Source organism: Psilocybe cubensis, chromosome 2 (genome assembly GCF_017499595.1).
Source record: "Psilocybe cubensis strain MGC-MH-2018 chromosome 2, whole genome shotgun sequence".
NCBI lineage: Eukaryota > Fungi > Basidiomycota > Agaricomycetes > Agaricales > Agrocybaceae > Psilocybe > Psilocybe cubensis.
In genome coordinates, this window is record NC_063000.1 from 2,908,890 (window position 1) to 2,929,251 (window position 20,362).

The following is a 20,362-nucleotide window of genomic DNA, read 5'->3' on the forward strand; positions in this document are numbered from 1 at the left end:
ATCATTATAACATAAAACCTAGTCAAAGGCCGACCATAACATCTTTAAACCCTGTGTACTCTCTGCACGAACAGACTAGAAGCGAGGTTTCGAACAGCGTCTTGGTTCTTCACTGAAGATCACGGGTAGGAATCTTCCGAATCATTGTTTCGATTTACTGTATGAGATTTGACAAATTTTCATACTAATGGGTTCTGAGTTCGAGGAATGTTCAAAGTTCGTTGATTAGCGGCGAGCGCGCCGCGCTGTTCGATATGAGGTGAAAAATGATTGATAGTAAAATCCTGTGGCGTTCTCATGCGGAGCAAAATAAAAAGTTTAAAGAGGCGAGGAAAAGAGGCTCAACGTAATTGAACGCGACGATGTGGTGGTGGTTCATTGCAAACAGGAGGCGACTGTACACCATCCTCAGGCTTGACGAAAGTGGAAAGGTTGCACGTGGCAAAAGTTGGGGTCGCCACCATATTGGCAGGACTGAGCATTACAGCCACCACCAACACTCCTCAATTCAATTCCTTTCACCCTCTCAATCCTCCGCAATAGGCAGATACAACGCCATCGCATCTTATACCTCGTTTAGCAAGATATCCCGTTTACGAACGCCACCAAGCTCTCACTAAACAAATAAATGTCTACGACTACACTGCCGAATGGCAATGACACGCTGCCTGCGACGGGTGGTGGGGGTGTCACCACTGCGAACGGCCACGTAGCTGGTAACGCCTCCTCGCCTAGTAAAAGCACGGAGCGCATTCAGATCGTGAACGAAGAAAAACAATTTACGTCAGTTGCTGTGGCCCGCTGCTCTGCGTTTACTGACGCTCGTTTACTATTCTTACAGACCGGACTTGGGCTCCCAAATCGACAAATGGGGCCTTAGGGATGTCGGATTTGCGTACAACATCGTCTCGGTGTTTGGGTCGCAGTCAACCGGGAAGAGTGCGCCTTAGTCGAGACATCTACAGACAGATGCAGCGTTATTGACTAACTCTGGATTCTTTATAAAGGTACCTTGCTCAATAGGCTCTTCGGGACAACGTTCGACGTCATGGATGAGTCGAGACGCCAGCAGACAACGAAGGGTACGTGTTTGGCTGAGATGCGATACGGTGTGGCACTTATGCATTTCTACTCCTAGGCATATGGATGTGTCGTGCCAAGGACATGAACGTTATGGTTATGGATGTCGAGGGCACTGATGGACGGGAAAGAGGAGAGGACCAGGTATGTTGTATGGCATACTATCTTCTGAAGTTAATCATTGAAATATTTTTGTAGGATTTCGAACGCAAATCGGCCTTGTTCTCGCTCGCGTCGTCAGAAATTCTTATTGTCAACCTTTGGGAACACCAAGTTGGTCTCTACCAAGGCGCCAACATGGGCCTCCTCAAAACAGTTTTCGAAGTGAACCTGGGTCTCTTCGGAAAGAAAGCCAAGGATGGGTGGGTCTGTTCCTTCAAAAACTCAAGTCTATGTTAATAATCTATACTTAGAACGAGTGGTCGAACTTTGCTTCTATTCGTCATTCGAGACCACATAGGGCAAACACCCCTCGCCAACCTTGAAGCCACTCTCACTTCCGATCTCACCGCCATTTGGGAGGGTCTAAGCAAGCCTGCGGATTTGAAAGACCTTAAACTTTCCGACTATTTCGACCTTGCATTCACTGCGTTGCCACACAAAATCCTCGCGGCCGACAAGTTCGAGTCGGAGGTCCTGAATCTAAGAACGCGCTTTGCGGATAAATCCGCATCGAATTATCTCTTCAAGCCGGCGTACCACAAGCGTATCCCTGCAGATGGCGTGGCATTTTACATGGAGGGGATCTGGGTAAGTCACGCTTGTCTGACCACGCCATACGACCGACAGTCCTGGAAATTTACATATATTAACTTCGCCTCCTTTTACAGGAACAAGTCCAGACTAACAAGGACCTTGACCTGCCTACTCAACAGGAGCTGCTGGCGCAGTTCCGATGCGACGAGATTTCTGCTGTCGCTTTGACCGAGTTCCATGACCAGGCTAAGTCGCAGAAACGGCCTGTGGAAGCTGGCAAAGTTGTAGAGGGCCTGGGTGCATTGATGAAGAATTGGAGATCGAATGCTCTTGGTATGTGTATACCCTCACATATGTCAGTTTATTCATCGAGTATGGCGCATACTAGCTCGTTACGACCGTGATGCCTCGCGGTACCACAAGGGTGTCTATGGCCGCAAGCGGGTTGACCTCATTGCCAACATTGACGCTACACTCTCGCCGCTCTATCTCGGGCAGCTTAAAAACCTGCACAAGTCGTGCCTCGCAGCCTTCAAGAAGGAGATGTTGGATGGGCTCAAGGGCGAAGGGTACAGCTTCGCGGACGTCGTCGCGAAGGCAAGGCGGACGTGCGAGGGCACATTCACGAGTGCGGCGAAGGAGGCGACAATCGAGGAGACGGAGTGGAGCTGGGAAGAAGAACTGCAGCTATTGAAGGAGGAAATTGGTGTCGTGGCTGATCAGTGCAGGAAAGATGAGACGAAGAAGATGATTAATCAGATTGAGGTGTGTTTTCCTCCGCTTGGTTTCTCGCAATATGGGTGGGATATTAATGCTATGTTGGGTTGTAGCGCAATGTCAAGAAGCAGTTGTCGGAGCCTGTTGAATTACACCTCAATAGGCCTTCGAAGGGCATGTGGGACAGCGTCTTGATGACGTTCCGTGATGTACTAGGAAAGGCTGAGAGTGCATACTTGATCAAAGCCACAAGTCGGTATTCTTGAACTAAACCATTGATTTATTGCTTATGCTCTGCGTGTTCTCAGGTTTCAACTGCACAGAAGAAGAAAACGCGTCTTCGTTAGCTTCACTCCGAAAACGCGCCTGGCTAGCTCTTCGGGCGAAAATCGACGAGCAGACAGCAGAACAAGCATTCCTCAGTAAACTGCGGAACCATTTTGAGGAGCGTTTCCGATACGACGAACAGGGTGTCCCGCGGGTCTGGAAGCCCGAGGATGACATCGATGGTGCATTCAAAAAGGCCAAAGACCAGGTATATTTCTAGATTCTACTTTGCCTCTTGTGCAATGTTTGTGCTTAACTTTGTATTCTATTTTTAGACCCTGGAGCTTGTCCCTTTGTACTCGAGAATATCCCCGGAGGACTCATCGTTAGAGTACGACCTACCCTCGGAACCGTCTGATTCTTTGCTCGAGTCGGAAGACTTTGATTTTACGGCATCACTAACCGTATTCTCCGAGACGAAGGCAGTCGATTTAACTAACAAGTTCCGCAAGGATGCGGACGCATACTACGTGGAGGCAAAGAGGAGCACAGTGTCGAGTATTGCACAGATTCCATATTGGATGTATGGTGTGCTTGTTGTGCTGGGATGGAACGAAGCTATGGCGGTGTTGTTCAACCCACTGTATTTCACGTTTTTGCTGATTGTTCTCGCTGCTTCGTGAGTTTATGTTTGGCGTTGCTTTTTGGAGGTTGTCTTTTCTGATGGTTTCGATGAAGGTATATTACCATCCAGCTTGGGTTGGTGGGGCCACTGTTCCAGGTGGTGAAAACTGTTGGTGGCGAAGTTAGTTTTTTGTTGTAATCCTTAGTTCCGACTTGGTTGACATTTTTGTTATGCAGGTCCAGCGGCAAGCCGTAGCCCGCCTGCGCGAGCAGTTTTCGGAGCCCGCGCTAGCACCAGCTGTGCCAGCGATGACTCGTGCGGAGGAAAACGCTGCGGAGCAAGAGGTCAAAGACGAATTGCGATCTCGACAGCTTTGAAGGGTGCTAGAACTTGAGGACGCCATGCTACACATTGAATGACGGAAGTACATTACGCATACATATTCTTCTTTTTTTATTACTTGCATGATTTTACGGCTTGTTATCAGTAACTATTGTATGGATGCATATCATTGGACAGCCTATGTTTGGCAAGGTATTACTATGGGGTTGAAGGAGGCGCTAGTAGAAGACAATAAAAGGTCCGGGAGGTTGTTCCGGTAGTGGTACATGAGAGTTGACATGGGAGTAGGGCAAAGACAAAGAAACGCGTCGATTGGGCAAGATGAAGCAGTGCTCGGAGTTGGCTCACATGGGCGGCGAAGAGTGGAATGGAGACGGCAAGTTTGTTGTTCTTGAATAAGCGCGGTGAGATGGAGGTGTTACAACGTCGCAGAAGACGCCTGAGCATCGACAAACAGTGGCTGGCATGCGTGAATCGAGTGACTCGCAGTGGACGATGATCAGAGTCCAGACGATGAGGAGGAAGGATTGAATGTCGAACGGAGTTGGCGTGCCGGTGTGGGCCATCAGGTCGGCAAAGTGCGGTCACGGAGTGTCACAATAGAAGCGTGACGAGGACAAAGGTAATTATTGTTCTCGTTAGGGGCGTGCTATTACGGCGACAATGGGTGGACAATGTTCTCAAAAGAAGCGGGCCTCGTCCCTTCTCTCTCTCTTATACCTCCCAGCGCCGTCGCAGGTCGACCTACGCAGTCTCAATGTCTGCTAACTGGAACGCTCCTCCCCCAACTTACGACGCTCACTCATCGTCTACCACCCTCACGCCCTATCTCCAGCTATCCCATCTACTCTCCCTCACATGGCTCGCATACCCTATACTTTCTCTCATCTTCGTCGCTTTCCGTCTCCAGCTCTCTCTTGCTGATGCTCAGAATGCTGTCGCCGGTGCAAAGGATGATCTTCTCGCGAGCTGCAAGGCCGCCGAACAGGCCGCTACATCCGCGTCCAGCATGCCGCGCTTCATGGCGATTGCCACTAACAAGCAGTTTGCAGATGCAGTCAACGGGTCTGCTAATGCCGCGCGTGCAACTCTCGTCCTTGCTCTCACAGTTATGGAAGCCATTATCAACTTCATTGTCGATATCTATCGCTCAACTTTCCTGTGTTTCCTTGAGTTGGTGGTGAGAGGTGGACTTGCGATTCTGATTGGTGCCGTCAATGAGGTGAGTAACCATTGCACCATCCTTTCTATATGCAGTATTGACAGTTTCGTAGCTTAATGACCTCATTGGTACTGTTACAAATGGTTTGCGAACCAGCATCCAGAATGATATTTCGACCGCGAACAATGTCATCAAATCCGCCATCGACGCCATTAACAAAGTCAACCCTTTTGGAGATATTAAAGCTCCTCAGATTACAGTTCCGAGCCTTGATGGTCTTCAGAACGTTTCCCTTCCTTCATCATTTACAGATTCCTTAACGAAACTTAATGCGTCACTTCCTTCGATATCCGATCTGAAGGACAAAGTAGAATCTATGTGCGTGCGCGAATATCTCTTCATTTCGATACCATATTTACAGGTTCATACAGCATAGATACACCGTTCGAGCTTCTTAAGAAGGACATCAACGATACCTTCGCAGGTATCAATTTTCAACCTGACGGCCTTCCCGTCCCAGAGCTCAGCACCATCAAATTCTGCGACAATCTCGACACCTCCGTCATTGATGACATCGGCCGTGACTTTATCAAGACTGCAAAAATTGGAGTTGTTGTTCTCGTCCTTCTTGCCCTTCTTCTCATTGGGCTCAACTGTCTCTTGACCTGGTACAAATGGCGTTGCATGAGAAACCATCTCCAGTACACTCGTGAAGCCTGGATCTCAGACCCTACTATGGTTCATGCGAAGCCAACGTCGTCTTCGCCCCAGATCACCATGAGCGACCATAACTTGATGATGCTCAATGCCAACTCCGAGCACCCACTTATTACCAGAATCACCAACCAAATTTCTGCTCGCTTCAGGTTGACTCCTGCTCAGCATACACACACCCAATGGTTTTTCAACTATATTTTCCATGCCCCTGCCCTAGCGTGCTTCCTTATCGGCTTCTTTGGCTTGTTGTCTGTTCAGATACAACTTATGGCCATCGGGCCCCTCGTTTCAAAGTACCAGGCTCGCTCACAGTCTACTGTATCAGACTTCTCGAGTATCATTGCTACCAGCATTAACGACAGCATGTACAACCAATCGTCTTTGTATGCCAACGAAGTCAACGGACAAGTTGCCAGCATCCAATCGACGATCAATGACGGTCTCTTCGGCTGGGTTAACGGCACCACCACCACCCTCAACGCCACAATTAACGGGTTTTACGACGACATCCAGAACACCGTCACGACCATTTTTGGCGGCACAATTCTCGAGAGCCCAGTCAATGAATTCCTGAAATGTTTCATAGGTGGCAAGGTCGACGCAATCGAGAGTGCGCTCACGTTCTTACACGACAACCTTAAGATCGACATGCCGCGTGTCAACCAGACTGCGCTTGTACTCTCCCCCGACTCAGTTAATGAGGCTGCGCAGCCAATCGCTGCAGCCGCCATTGGTGGCGGCACAGACGCTGACGGCAACGATGACGGCGGTCTTCTCATTCGGCTCGTCAACTCCTATGCCGCATCGCTGAGGAAGGAACGCGTCATGTTTGCCATTTTCATGGGTTTGTGGGGGATCGTCATTCTCATGGGTTTATCCGTTGTACTATGGCACTCAGTTATCCGCCCCATGCGCGAGAAGAGATCGCGCAGAAAGTGGGAGGCGGAACAGCGCGTTGGACTGGAAAATATTGGGCCATATCCCGCTGGATCGGGTAACGAGAAGGACGGCAATGGAAATGGAGGAGTGTTTGCCAGGTCGTTCTCGCCGCTGCCTTCTCCAAGGGGTAGCGCGTTCAAGCCTTTCTGGGGGTCGCGCTCAAACTCACCTGCGGGACAACGCGTGCCGCAGCTGAGCCCCGACGCGTCACAGGAGTCTCTGCCGAGGGGGCAGGAGGCGAGCGCCCTGGCGTCGAGCGAGGAGTTTGGCGCACACCTACCACCTGCGCAGATGGAGAGAAAGCAGACCGGGGCAGCCAAGTTGTTGGCAGTTGGGAAAAAGGCGGTAAGGAGGGAAAGATTAAAGAAAGATGGCACAGAGGAGGAGCTGGCAGTGCCACTTTCGCCGACGCTCGTCCATGAACCTAATCGTCGCGCTAATGACAACGATACCAACGCTCCCTGGTACACCAGGATCGCTGCTTTGCTTTCAGGGAAAAAGCAAGGCAATGGGGATAACGACTCTTCTCGCAGCAGTGGAAGCGATTATTGGGATCCCACTGCCATGGTCCAGGCTGACAAAACACAGGACAAACCAAAGCTACAAGTCTATACGCAGCGAGGGATCGACAAATATGGCCCGCCGCCACCGCAGAGATACCAAACTCACACTTGGACGCCACCGAACCAAGTCCGAGCACCGTCCCCACCTCAACCACAGACTCAGACGCGCGGACGACGCCAGAGCGCGGCTATTTCATGGCCTCCTTCACCACCCGTGACACACGCTGACTGGACCCGTGTCATGGCCCCCGCAACGCCGCCCCAGGTCAACGTGTCTCAGCAGCCGGCGATTTCCTCTGTGGCTGAGTTCAATTTCCCGCCTCCGCCGATCGGTGTTCCTATCATAAATAGGGAGCGACAGCAGGTTGTCAGCGTTCCGAATGATGTTGGGCCTGTATATGAAGACTCAGTCGCGAGGGCGCCTCCGCATGTAGCGACTACCCCTATTCTACCCGTGCCTCTCTATACCAGCTTTGAGAACCAGACACAACAATCCCAACAGCAGCGCACGCCGCGCCCACATCCGACATTCCCGCAGCTCGAAGTGGCGGGAAGACGGCGAAAGGGCTCATCCCCGCCGCCACCGCTAAAGTCGCCGCGCATGCTGCAGCCCCAATTTGCTCTGTCGCCTCCCCCTCTGCAGGACAAGCACCGACGAGCTTCGTCGACAGGCACAGCTTGGCGCGTAACAAACTTTGTTCCAGGCGACGCGACTTCGTCTGCACACACCTCGACGGCATCTTTGGCTGCTATGGCACTCGCTCCAAAGGTGTATGCCGGCCAACAGTCGAAGGAAGATATTACAACGGCAAGCTCCAATCTGACGAGGCTGTTGACGGCGCCACGACAAGGACATGCGAGACAAAGCTCGAGCATCAACCCGTTTATCACGCCGTTTGATGACGAACATCGTGTACAGGTTGTTGATGACCCTGGTGCTGCGGATCTGAGGAAAAGTATGCAGACGAATCCGTTCGTGCATGCTATCTGATTTGTGATCCCTGATTGTTTTGCGTTTCTGTTTCTTGACTTTCATTTGACGTTGATGTCCTTGCTTTCATGAACACATTTCTTACGACCCATTCTTCTTCGATCACTATAGGTATCTTATTCTTTAATTAATGCAAACGCGCGTATGCGCTCCAAACGACAGCCACTTACCCATCTTGGACCAACTATCATCCATCATCGCATCCATCATCACTCATCTCTATGTAGCCTTTTCACCCTGTTGTATTATACCTACCCCACATTTATACTCATGCACACGCGTATATCCAATCTTGTCATTTTTGCCCATACACATCATAGTTCGTACTCATCTGGACATCGAGACGATTTTTCAAAATTTGTAGCATCTTGTTTTTCCATGACTTTCTTTTTTTAATAATGATACATAGCTTATTGCTCGCTGTACATTTAGATTTTTGGCCTTGAGCCTGACAATCCATCAGCTTGATGAAAGATAAATTTGGAGTTCTGTTCTCGTCAGGTTTCAGATTGTTTAGAATGACAATGGGATCAAAATGCGCCTTTTTACATACACTCATACCCAAGATAAGTTTTACCTACCGCCTTGTCATCATCAAACACGACTGATCTCAAAGCGCGTTCCATCGCCTCGTAGTTTTCGAACGGTGGGATAAACAAAATATGTTGGGGGACATCAATGTCCCTTAGTGGGAGAGCTTCGCGTTTGACCTTTTTTCCTGGTATAGTGACGCGTTGGATGTTTCCGTCTGGGGTTTTCATGACTTTGATCAGGTCACTCGCGGGTATGCGCACGCTTCCCGTTACATAGGTAAATAGCGCTCGTTGTTCCTCAGGAGCCCATGAGCCGGCAATTTTCCAGAACCAATCCAGGTGAATATCGGATTTAGAAGAAATTGAAGAGCCATTAACAGCCATGGAGTCCTTGTCAGTGCGTTTTTCGATTTTTTCATCGAACATGGTGTATGTTGCACAGTATTCTCTTGAAGAACTCGTCAGAACAGCAGACAGGCAAACGAAGATTATTCCTCCACTTACTTCTGAAGTGTGGTCACTCTTCCAAATAGCCGTTCCAGTTCAATGAGGGAATACCCTTCAAACATCTGACGATCTACCACATTACAAAAGCCAAGTAAAAGGTAGTCTTTTGGGTCAAGTATCTTGGTATGTCCAAAATTAACGGGATTTCGTTCGGTGACTGGGCTAATGCGGGTGAGATCGCCATGTAAGATTGAGGCCAGTCTAGGGTCCACGAAAAACCCATGGAATACAGCCATCCCACAAAGCCATCCATATTTATGACAGAAAACCATTAAGATACGTGTCCAAAGTGATCTCTTGAGTTTTTTAAAAGAACCGGTATCGTCTATCTCGAAGGGTCCATCTTCCTGCAGCAAATCATCTCGTACCAAATCGAGCCATTCTCTGAGGTAACAACACGGTAAAATAAGTTACGATTACATCCTTCGCAAACTGGTATATGCTTACTGGACAGGCTCTTTGCAATCCAAATCATCCTTAAACGTCACGCGAGGATAGCGACGCAGAGAGGCCCTTGGTGTCTCCTGTATTTTCCTGAGAAACGCAAAGGTATCTTTACGGATGACGCTCTTTCGCACGCTTATTTCAGAGGCTCCTTCTTGAATTCTGATAGAATTTCTTCTATTGAAGAATAAAATCTTGCGCATGAAGATATCCAAAGGGTCTGTCGCAAACATATTTTGCATTGGGTCGTCCCAAGTCGCAGTTAAATTGTTATAGTCAACAAAATACGGCCTGCCTTCTTCGTCGAATCTCTTGCTCCATCCAGGAGGACTCCTTGGATCGGTCCAACTTTGGGTCTGAGTATTGCGATTGACGAAACATATCCGAGAATCTGTGGTTACACCAGTCACCCATCCAGTAGGTAAATCTTTGAGGTTACGATTTTTGTCGCCGAGATCCAAGGTTGTTGGCTTGCTTTTCCATAACGTGGTCCTCGTGTAATTATTGGCATAGAATTTGCGATTCGCGCTGTCTATGCAAGGTACCCACCCAGTAGGTAGAGGTGTGCCATCTGTGTCGAGGGATGCATTGTTATCAAATACTGGTAACAAAGGTTTTTGAACAGGTTTCGATATTGATCCTTCTGTGTCCTCAGTTGTACTGGGTTTCCTCTCCTTGTGAGATGGTGCCCTTGTAAACCTGTTTGAGCGAAGTTGAGGCCAAGTGGAGCTGAGTCGTAGGCGACAACTGTTCAAACAGGAGGCCAAGCGATTAATTGGCCGTTTGAATCGAAAACTAAAGCCGAGTTCTGATGTTTCAAGGTATACCATGAAGGATTGAACGATACAATACTAACCAGTTCACTTGGGTTAAATAGGTAGAAAGGCTATAGAGAGGAACCACTAACCTTGTGTAACAGGTATTAATAGCGGATCCGTTGAACCCCGATACAACTTGGTGTGCATCGCCAGTCGCAAACCTCGATTACTTGTTAGGAGATCTGAGAACAATGACTTGTCCCAAATCATCCTTCTAAGATGACATCAATTTCTTTGATATCAAAATTAGATCGCTACTCACCTATTTGTTGTATCTTGCAGTCCTGTTCAAAATCAGTTGCTAGATTGGGTTTAATTATAACACAGCTCAGTATCTGAAGCAACACATCAAATAAGTTCGAGCATTGATAGAATAATATGGTAACAAAAAAAAAGAAAAGGAAGAGCCCATAGACAAAGACAAACTTTGCACAGACCATGTTCCTAGAATCTTTGCTTTGATTACAATTTATTACGCAAGATCAACCCGAGTAGAACTCCTACATACATCAAACACTGTACCGCAAGGGTTAGCAGATGGACTGCAAACCGGGTGCTGGGATGCATTTCGGAAGACTGGATCAGTTATTGGCAGTTATTCTAATCACTGACCAATATTGTCAAGGCAAAGAATGATTATAGGTCTCAGATACCCGTCCGAAGCGTAAACACAAAAGTTGATACATGGGGCAGAATGGAACGCAGCCTCGATACCAACAAGAGCGATGTTTTGAGCAGGATACAGCCGAGTTCATTTTTGTGGTATTTTGACAATGACACAGGTTCTATTCGTTGTCAACAGGTGGCTGAATAACGCGAAGCGGCCGTGGAGTAAGATAAATCCAAAGTGTACGAGATCTAGAAGATATGCTGGCACAAATAGGCGCACGTCGGAGTGATCAAAGTCAGCACGAAAGATAAATCTTTGGAACCCTTGCAATCGTCACGATTGAGTTGATACAGGACGTCCGGGCCTTCCCAAACATAGTTGAGATAGAACACGAATATTCCCCAAATCCACCCGTTATGACAATGATTGATGTTAATCCTGAGTGTTAAATTTGAATGAGTATGAAAAAGTTTGCGCAATTGAAATGAAAACGAATGAGCAAGTTCCAACTTACCAAGTGATAATGCATGATTTCGGTCATGGAAATGGGGTTTGTATTAAATTGCTGAATTGTTCCAAGTTCAAGATGATCGGAAACCCGCTCGTACTTGTCATGTCAAATATTCATGCTAGGTCGTTCAAGCCATTCTGGGTCGTGTTCAAACACAATACGGGGCAACGCGTGTCGTAGATAACCCAGACGTGTCACAGGAGTCTCTGCCCAGGGAGCAGGAGGCGAGCGCGTTAGCGTCGAGCAAAATCTTTGGCGCGCACCTGCCGCCTGCAGAGGTAGAGAAAAAGCAAACAGAGCGGCCAAGTTGTTCGAGATTGAGTACTTGGATTGGACTCGCAACGGTATAGTACATGCCGCACTACCTCTGTTAGGCATGTCACGAAACAACGCGTAACGCGCTGCTTGAGATTTCTCTCTGGCCAACTATGATCCATCATCATTTCCATCCATCTATCCAGTTTCATCGCTCATCCTTCACCGCTGTACCAAATTGTATTTATCTCTTTCCAATCGTCTACATGCACTGTAATTCATGCTCATCTTGCCGTCCAGGTGATTTGTAAAAAAATTGTAGCATCCTGATTTACTCTTTTTGATAATGTTACATAGCTCATTGCTCGGTGTACGCATACGGTAATTATATAAATATAACAGGCACTATGAATGCGCAATAGATGCTTTACCATCAGCAGAATCTATAAAAATGAACTTCTCTTCACGACTAGTCTCTGATTATTGCTTTATGATAGATCCTTCACGGACCTTCTGGGTCGATTGCACTCCCCCCCTCCCCCCCATACACACATCCTTACGGGAAGTTTTATCTATCTCATCATCCACATCAAATACAATTGATCTCAAAGTGCGTTCCATCTCTTCATAGTCGTCGAACGGTGGGATAAACAAAATATGTTGGGGGACATCATCATCCCTCACTGGCAAAGCCCCCCGTTTGAGCTTGTTCCCTGGAACACTAACTCGCTGGATGCCCCCGTCTGGGGTTTTCATAATTTTGATCAGGTCTGTCGCGGGTACACGCACGCTGCCCGTTACGTAGACAAATATTGCTTGTTGTCCTTCAGGAGCCCAGGAGCTGGCAATTTTCCAGAACCAATCCAGATGGATATCGGATTCGGAAGAGACTGAAGATGCATTGACTGCTGTGGAGTCCTTGTCGCTGCCCGTTCCAATTTTTTCATCGGATATGGTGTACGTTGCACAGTACTCTCTAGAAGAAAGTACTCGTCAGAACAGCAGAAAGGTAAATGAAGATTATTCTCCCGCTTACTTGTGAAGTGTGGTCACTCCTCCAAATAGCCGTTCCAGTTCAATTAGGGAATACCCCTTCAATGACCGGCGGTCTATCACATCATAGAAACCACGGAGAAACGAGCCCTGGGGGTCGGTTATATAACTGTGACTGGACATCTGAGCGTTTTGTTCAGTAATGGCGCCATTGCAGCTTAGATTGCGATGTAAGATTGTGATCAATCTAGGGTCCACCAAGTATCCATGGAAGACTGCCATGCCATAAATCCACCCGACGTAAGTAAAGACTTTGAAGAAACTGGGTGTACTGAATGATGTGTTGATTTCTAAAAACCCGTTACCGTCTAGCACGAAGAACCCAAGGCGAGGCTCGAACAAAACATCTAGCAGCAAATTAAGCCATTCTCTGAAGTAACAATCCGATGAAGATAAGCTAAGGTTACATTCTTCGCAAACTGTTATATGCTTACTGGACAGGCTCTTCGCAATCCGGATCATCCTTAAACGTGACATGAGGATAGCGACGCAAAATATTCCTTGGTTTCTTGATTTTGCTGAGCACTGAAAAGGTGTCTGGGACAATGTAGCCCTTTCGAATTCTAATTTCAAAGACTCCTCGCCGAGTTTTGTTACAATGTTTCCTGTTCAGAAATAAAACCTTGCGCATATACATAGACAACGGGTCTGTCGAGAACGTCGTTTGCCTAGGGTCATCCCACGTCGTGGTTCTACTGCTATGGTCAACAAAATACGGCCTGCACTTATGGTCGTATCGCTTTTCCCATCCGGATGGAAGTCTTGGGTCGGTCCATGTTGTAGTCTGAGTGATGTGATCAATGAAATATATCTGGGAACTTTCGGTTACTCCAATCGCCCATCCAGGAGGCAACTCTTCAAGGTCTGGATTTTCCTTGGAAACATCGGAGGCCATCGGCGTACCTTTCCATAGGGTGGTTCTGGTGTGATGATTGGCATAAAATCTGCGATTTGTGCCGTCTATGCAAAGTACCCACCCAGTGGGTAGAGGTACATTGTCTGAGTTGGGGGACATGTTGTTGTCAAGTGACGATAGCAAGGAAGTTTTATCTGCGTAAACGGGCATTGGATCTGATCCTTCTACATGCATTCTTGTACCGGGTTTCCGCTTTTTTGGAAATTGTGCCTGCGAAAATCCCTTTGAACGAAGTCGAGGCCATGTGAAGATAAAACGTAGGCCGCAACCACTCAACCCAACGGCTACACGTATTAGTGGCCGCTTGAATCGAGAACTGGAGCTACGTTTTGATGATCCAAGTTGTAGCATGAAGGATGGAACAATACTATGTGTGGACTGATTCACTTGGGTTAAATAGGTAGAAAGGCTATATGTAAGAGCCACTTGAACTTTGATATATTCATAGCAGATTTGTTGAACACCGATATGGCGGTGTGCATCGCCAGTCGTGAGCCCCGATCGCTGGCGGCCAGGAGATGTAAGAACAGTGACTCGTCCCAACTCGTCTTTCTGAGATGATATCAGTATGATAGATTCCAAAATTAGATTATTATTCATCTATTCATTGTACAGTCCTGTGTAAGAAAGACTGCTGCGAGGAGGTCTAACACGTCTGAGTATGGATGTTAACTATCAGTGCGTTAAATAATCCAAGGAAAGTCACATACATCATATAAGTTTGAACATTGATAAAATAACCATAAACATCACGAAAAAGAGCCCGAAGAAAACGAACAGTCCAAGGGCAGAAACAATGATTGCGCCGACTATGCTTCCAAAATTCCAGATTTTGGTTCGACTATCATATATTGCGTATGACAATCCAACTAGGACACCTAGATACATCAGACAGACCACAAGCGCTAGGAGATGACCACAATGTGGACCGTGTACTTGAATGTAGTTCGGAGGGCTACATCAGAAATTTTCAGCGAGTTCAATCTCCGACGAAGATGGGGAATTACCTACAAGGTAAAGACCAATCATTTAGATGTTTGAATCGCCTCCGATTTGTTTCCCTCAGGTTTGTATCAAAGATTGATACGGATTTTAAAATGGAATGTAGCCTCAAGGCCAACATGAACACCATTCTAAACAAAGCATGCTTCAAAGCGTTGTAGAGGTATGTAGCCAATGATACCAATTTGCCCATGATAGGTGGTGGAATTATACGAAGTGACCGCCGGAGTAAGATAAACCCAAAGTATACGAAGATTAGAACAAAAGGCTGACGCAAATAAGCGCATGGAGTGGTAAAAGCCAGAACGAAAGACAAATTCTTTGGAGTCCTTGGAATCATGGCGACTGGGCTTTTCCAAGATATCCGGGCTTCCCCAAACATAGTAGAACCCGAACACCGATATTCCCAAGATACATGCCAAAGAAATAGTTATGCCAATGCTTGACATTAATCCTGGGTGTTAGATTAGAATAAGTATGAAAAGAATTTGCGCAATTAAAAACGAAACAACGCAGGGCATCAACTTACCAAGCGATAAGGCACGTTTTCGGTCGTAAAGATAGAATGAGGGCCATATTCGAGCGTTGTTGTTATATTCATAGAGTCCAAGAATATAAAATCTGTTGTATCAAATTGCTGAGATTTCCCAAGTTTGCTGCAATTGAAAAATTCACCCACATTGTGGTTGTAGGCACGGCGAATGTCCAGTCCATCCAATTCATAACGACTGACTGATTAGTAAAATACGCCAGCATTGCCTTCGACAGTCCAAATGTCGACACAGTTGTGCACACAAGAAGTTGATAATAAGTGAATAATGGGTGCGATGCATACGCATGAAGATCATGTACACATTCCTTAGAAGAGTATCTTGGCCGCTTAAAAGTGAACAAGAACTCGAAGGTTGACCATACACAGTTCAAGCTTTCTACTTCGAAAAACCAAGCAAGACAGTTTGGGAGGTTTGATTGGCCTCGATCGATGGAGTCGTAGGAGCTCACACTAAAAAAGCTGTTATAGACCATGAATGTCAGAAATCCTTGAAATTGATAATACAGCGTTTGATACCACCACCTACATTGTAGCGATAACAGTCCCTGCCGCCCATTCGAGAGTAGTCGATATGAAAGTGTTTCCAGTTTGAAACGATATCGCCTTTGCCGTTCCGAAGGCGATCGTCGTCGTGATCACGGATAAACGATACGCAGAGACTTTTGGGTGCCAGCGACCATCATCTTGGTTGTATGCCGCCGATTCTGACGGTGTATTGTCTCCAACGTTGTCGATGAGTAAAGTCATGTTGCCGTTAGGCGCCTTTGCAGCGTTGTTTGTTCCTTTAATATTGCAATGCTTCAGCGAGCTCCAAGCCATAGCGCCTGATCCGACCGTATAGGAAGAGAAAAAGAGTTAACAAGGAGCTGGTGGCGGTCGGTGACATATGTAGCCTTGAAAGCATGTCATTTCTGTAGCCCCGATTAGTCTGCTGTCTGCTGTCCAAGTATGACTTTCCAAGTATGAAGAGAAGATATAAGGGGCTGTGACCAAGTAGACGTGCAAAAGACCATTAATCAATAGTATGCGAGTGTGTGTCTCTGTGTGGCGAGGTTCATAGGTTTTATAGGTTTTTGGTACGTTCAGATTTGTGGTTTAAGCAAGAAACAAAAACACCTTCGGGTTGGACAACAAGCCCCCCTAAAAAGGAAATAACCGCGGAAAGGCCTCAGGGGTACATGAAAGCTAGTAGCGGGGTTTTGGCGGGGTTGTAGCATAAATTTAGATGGCTGGGACTGAGAACACTGATACTTTGGGCGTGAACAAAAGTACAAGTTAATTCATCCTTGTATCTGGCTCCCTCAAAGTACGACCAAATTTGACCAGCCTCGAGCCGTGATTTCCAACACTGCTGGCAGTGGATTCTAACTGTTAGCGTTGTGAAATCGTCGAAACAACTCAGCGCATCTGCTATTGGACAGTAACTGTGTCCTCTGAGTTGTGTGGTCTCCCGATACAAAATCAGCAATGAAAATATAAAGTTCTTTCAGAATGAACAATGAAGACCATATGTTGCTTCAAATAGGCATGTATGCAAGTTCCATGATATGATGATAGTAAAGTCGTGTCGAGTTTAAAGCCTCTCTATATCAGCTATATGCTGATTATTCTGTAGTATCTGGATCACGCTAAGAAACAATTGACCATGAGTGCCCATCATTGTCATAAAGAACAAACCACTTACCCAGCTACAATCAACTATGGAAGATATCAGACAATTTTCCATCTCCTCATAGCTGTTAAACGGAGGTATGAACAGAATGTGCTCCGGAGCATCATCATACTTTCTGGGAACGGAGCGTTCTGTATTCCCCAGAATGGTTACGCGTTGAATGTCGCCGTCCGGGGCTTTCATCACTTTTATCTGGTCTGTAACAGGAACGCGTTCCAGGCCTGTCAGGAATACAAAAAGCGCATGCTGGCGTTCAGGTGTCCAGGACTTCGTGATTGCCCAAAACCACTCGAGGTGGATGTCAGGTTCGGAGGAGCCTTCGATAGTTTCATCGGCAATGGTATACGTCGAACATCGGTCCCTGGACATTATTGTTGGTATACAATTCCAAAACTTCAGCTTTCAGAAAACTTACTTCTCCAGGACGGTTATTCCGCCAAAAACTTGTTCAACCTCGGCTTGAGAATATCCTATAAACGAACGTCGGCCTATCAGATCATAAAATCCGTCAAGTAATGAATGTCTTTGTTTAGATGTGTTGGTAGTGTCAGAAGTGTCTTTGGGGTTATCGGATGTCCCACACAGAGAAGGATAGAAGAGCGGCACAAGTTTAGGGTCTAGTAGGTACCCATGAAAAATAGCCAGTCCGTGAAGCTGGCCAATGAACTTGAAGTAATTCAGATAATCCGGTATTGTAGTACTGGATGAGGGATTGATCTTCAACTGCCCTGTGGATCCGTCCGGAAGGAAGAAACCAAGGTCTGGATGGAAAAATGTATCTAGCAACAGGTCTAACCAAGTACTGTTAGAACGAGATGAGTATTCTACACGAAGTTTGGGGGTCTGAGACTGACTTCACCGGATTTCTACACATCAAGTCGTCCTCGAATACGACGGATGGACGTCGTCTTAGATCCGCAAGCGACCTCAATTTACTGAAGATCGAGAAACTGTCCTGAACGATACGGCTCTTCTTAACTCTAATTTCGAAAACACCTGGCTGCAATTTCAGACGATGTCGACTGTTGAGATACAGAACTTTCCGCCTAAGTTTCGAAAAAGGGTCTGTCACATCCAACTTTCTCCTAGGATCTTCCCAAGTCGTTGTTCTAGTATTATGGTCCACAAAGTACGTGCTCATTTTCCCAGGTACGACACGGATTTCCCAACCAGGAGGAAGCGGGCCCAATCCTTCGATCTCTTCTACGACATCGAATGGCGGAGGGTGGATCCACGTAGTTGTCCTGGTATTGTGATCCACATAGTATTTGCGCCCTTTGCTATCAATACGGCAAACCCAGCCAGCGGGCAACGGCGAGTCCTCTGGATAAGCCGACGACCCATCGTACGGTGGCCGTGTCCATGTCGTCGTGCCCGTGTTATGATCAATGTAGTACTTGCGACCTTTACTGTCAAGCGCTATCTCCCAACCTCTGGGAAGACCCTCTTCATGAACGCCCATAGGGTTGAGCTGCGTCCGAGGATCCTGCGATCCAGAGACATGTTTCGGTGGAGAACTGGAAGGTTCCCTGTCATGTCTGGCCTTCGTACTGCTTTCCGGCATTAAATCAAAGCGGCGATTAAAGACGTTGGCGAGAGTTCTAGCTTTCGTTGGTGAAACGATAATCAGACAAGCGAAGCCCCTGTCGAGTTCCAAGGGGTTTGAAATTGTTGTCCAACTCAAGGTGTCCTAGTAATTGGAAACGTACAGCAGAGTGATGACCTGCAATCGACAGCGGCTGGCAGAGATGAGTAAACTGGAATGACAAGAGATAATTTGAGTGATACAACGTGGTTAGTTGTGGTTCGTTTAACGAGTACTGACACTACTTGTGGCAGTTGTGGCGTCGTGCCACTTCCATAAATAGACTCGGTTCGCTTATAAACGCTTCTTCAAGTTATAGGTGTAAACAATCAAATGAAGGTATTGTAATTCTAGAAAGTCGAATCTACAGTAAATATTACAAGCTCCAAGTACATGAGGGACAAAAATAATTTAAGATAAATTAAAGATAAGGCGGGCAATGGACATTCAATCGAGGTCTTCAATGGAGGCGTCGGAGGGAACTTGTTGATCTGACGAATCGTCGTCTCTCTTGGTCGCGACATTAGGAAGAGATTCCTTTACCAAAGGTTCATCTGCGATGTCCACACCAACAGTCTCATCGTTCACATCACTGGCTCTGGGCATTTTGACTTTGATCATGCGACGTTCAAAACTTTGAGGGACGACCATGGCACTCTTCAATGACTGAGACGCCTTCTGTAAAGAAGAAGACATGGGGTCAAGTTCCATAGTGTCGATTGCCTCAGAGCTATTGTCATCCTCAGTTTCAGACTCGGCGTCCTGCCGTTTAGCAGGCTGAGAAATTGCGACATTGCTATTCGCAACAGACGCGGCGAATGTTCCACTAGGATTTTCGTTGCCAGAAGTCCCATAGAGTAGGTCAGTTGAAGGAAAATTGACGTATTGGCCCACAGCGGGGGTGAGTAACGACGTGACAAGGCTCGAGACTTCTGTCAGAACGCCGTCCTCTGACCCAACGAGGGAGGCAACAGTGCTTCCCGCCTCACCAGTGCCAGAGTTGGACAAAGCTGATCCGTCCTTGACGATACCAGTTGGATTGACATTAGTATTGGAGCTCGAAGAGTCTGAAACGACGCCCGGGTCACTCGGGCTGGAGGAATCGTTGGTTATGGTGACAACACCAGAGTCAGAACTGGTAGAACTAGGACTGCCACTGGCCATGTTAGAGGTAACGATCTTAGAGCCAGTGATACTAGAGCCTTTGCTTGTGACGGTGTCGACACTAGGTTCGGGGGTATCGACCTTGACATAGGGCGGTGTCGTCGAGGTAGAGCCAGTATTTGTCTCTCCAGCCACAGTTTCAAAAAATTCTCTGTTTGCGCCAAGATCGAGAGATGAGCCATTACCGTCGCCTGTAGAAATCTTGCCGTCTTTCTCGACCACATCATCGATTTGGTTCCTTGCGATGTGTTCCGAATCTAGGCCAAAGTCGGCGTTGTGGAACTGGCGATCATGGACAATTTTGCGGACGTGAAGACCATCGGAAGAGTGATTGCTTGTGAGGGTCTTTGCGATGGTAGCTGCCTCGACGCCCATGTTGAGGAGAGAAAGAGCAGGGACGATGACATAGATGACGTTGCGCATGGCGAAGAAAGAGAAGACTGGAGAGAGATAGAGAAGATTGAACTGCAAGACGGCTTAAATATTGGTCTGTGAGAGGCTGACGCTGGCTGACAGAAATATTATTGTATTGGTGGTCAGACGTCGATCAAATTAGGAACTGTATGGGAAGGACAGTTGACGCGCATCACGGAAGATATAGGTGTTGAGAGTTGGACAGTTCTGGGAGGTATTTGTGTGT

The 20,362-nt window shown here is 47.1% G+C and overlaps 7 protein-coding genes across 7 annotated transcripts; 2 read left to right on the plus strand and 5 right to left on the minus strand.

The window, feature by feature from the left end:
* Positions 1-628: 628 nt before the first annotated feature.
* JR316_0002458 (Dynamin-like GTPase that mediates homotypic ER fusion) lies at positions 629-3,762 on the plus strand (the record flags this gene model as incomplete). The annotated part of the gene is made up of 13 exons (XM_047888250.1): positions 629-783; positions 842-939; positions 1,008-1,082; positions 1,139-1,224; positions 1,279-1,442; positions 1,494-1,830; positions 1,911-2,109; positions 2,165-2,541; positions 2,607-2,745; positions 2,802-3,028; positions 3,096-3,439; positions 3,499-3,565; positions 3,622-3,762. 13 exons carry the CDS (start codon positions 629-631, stop codon positions 3,760-3,762), a joined length of 2,409 nt encoding a protein of 802 aa, XP_047753173.1.
* Positions 3,763-4,484: 722 nt separating this feature from the next.
* JR316_0002459 (Plasma membrane fusion protein PRM1) lies at positions 4,485-8,099 on the plus strand (the record flags this gene model as incomplete). Its single annotated transcript, XM_047888251.1, has 3 exons — positions 4,485-4,949; positions 5,002-5,267; positions 5,321-8,099. 3 exons carry the CDS (start codon positions 4,485-4,487, stop codon positions 8,097-8,099), a joined length of 3,510 nt encoding a protein of 1,169 aa, XP_047753174.1.
* Positions 8,100-8,644: 545 nt separating this feature from the next.
* JR316_0002460 (uncharacterized protein) lies at positions 8,645-10,413 on the minus strand (the record flags this gene model as incomplete). The annotated part of the gene is made up of 3 exons (XM_047888252.1): positions 8,645-9,080; positions 9,137-9,523; positions 9,587-10,413. 3 exons carry the CDS (start codon positions 10,411-10,413, stop codon positions 8,645-8,647), a joined length of 1,650 nt encoding a protein of 549 aa, XP_047753175.1.
* A 1,844-nt stretch (positions 10,414-12,257) lies between these two features.
* On the minus strand, positions 12,258-14,346 carry JR316_0002461 (E3 ubiquitin-protein ligase Nedd-4; the record flags this gene model as incomplete). Its single annotated transcript, XM_047888253.1, has 3 exons — positions 12,258-12,753; positions 12,814-13,200; positions 13,265-14,346. The coding sequence occupies 3 exons, from the start codon at positions 14,344-14,346 to the stop codon at positions 12,258-12,260; spliced, it is 1,965 nt and encodes a 654-aa protein (XP_047753176.1).
* A 305-nt stretch (positions 14,347-14,651) lies between these two features.
* On the minus strand, positions 14,652-16,120 carry JR316_0002462 (uncharacterized protein; the record flags this gene model as incomplete). The annotated part of the gene is made up of 5 exons (XM_047888254.1): positions 14,652-14,753; positions 15,063-15,202; positions 15,278-15,369; positions 15,428-15,760; positions 15,828-16,120. 5 exons carry the CDS (start codon positions 16,118-16,120, stop codon positions 14,652-14,654), a joined length of 960 nt encoding a protein of 319 aa, XP_047753177.1.
* Positions 16,121-16,905: 785 nt separating this feature from the next.
* JR316_0002463 (E3 ubiquitin-protein ligase RSP5) lies at positions 16,906-18,537 on the minus strand (the record flags this gene model as incomplete). Its single annotated transcript, XM_047888255.1, has 4 exons — positions 16,906-16,929; positions 16,986-17,334; positions 17,389-17,775; positions 17,828-18,537. The coding sequence occupies 4 exons, from the start codon at positions 18,535-18,537 to the stop codon at positions 16,906-16,908; spliced, it is 1,470 nt and encodes a 489-aa protein (XP_047753178.1).
* Positions 18,538-19,005: 468 nt separating this feature from the next.
* Positions 19,006-20,145, minus strand: JR316_0002464 (uncharacterized protein; the record flags this gene model as incomplete). Its single annotated transcript, XM_047888256.1, has 1 exon — positions 19,006-20,145. The coding sequence occupies one exon, from the start codon at positions 20,143-20,145 to the stop codon at positions 19,006-19,008; it is 1,140 nt and encodes a 379-aa protein (XP_047753179.1).
* Between the last annotated feature and the right edge of the window lie 217 nt (positions 20,146-20,362).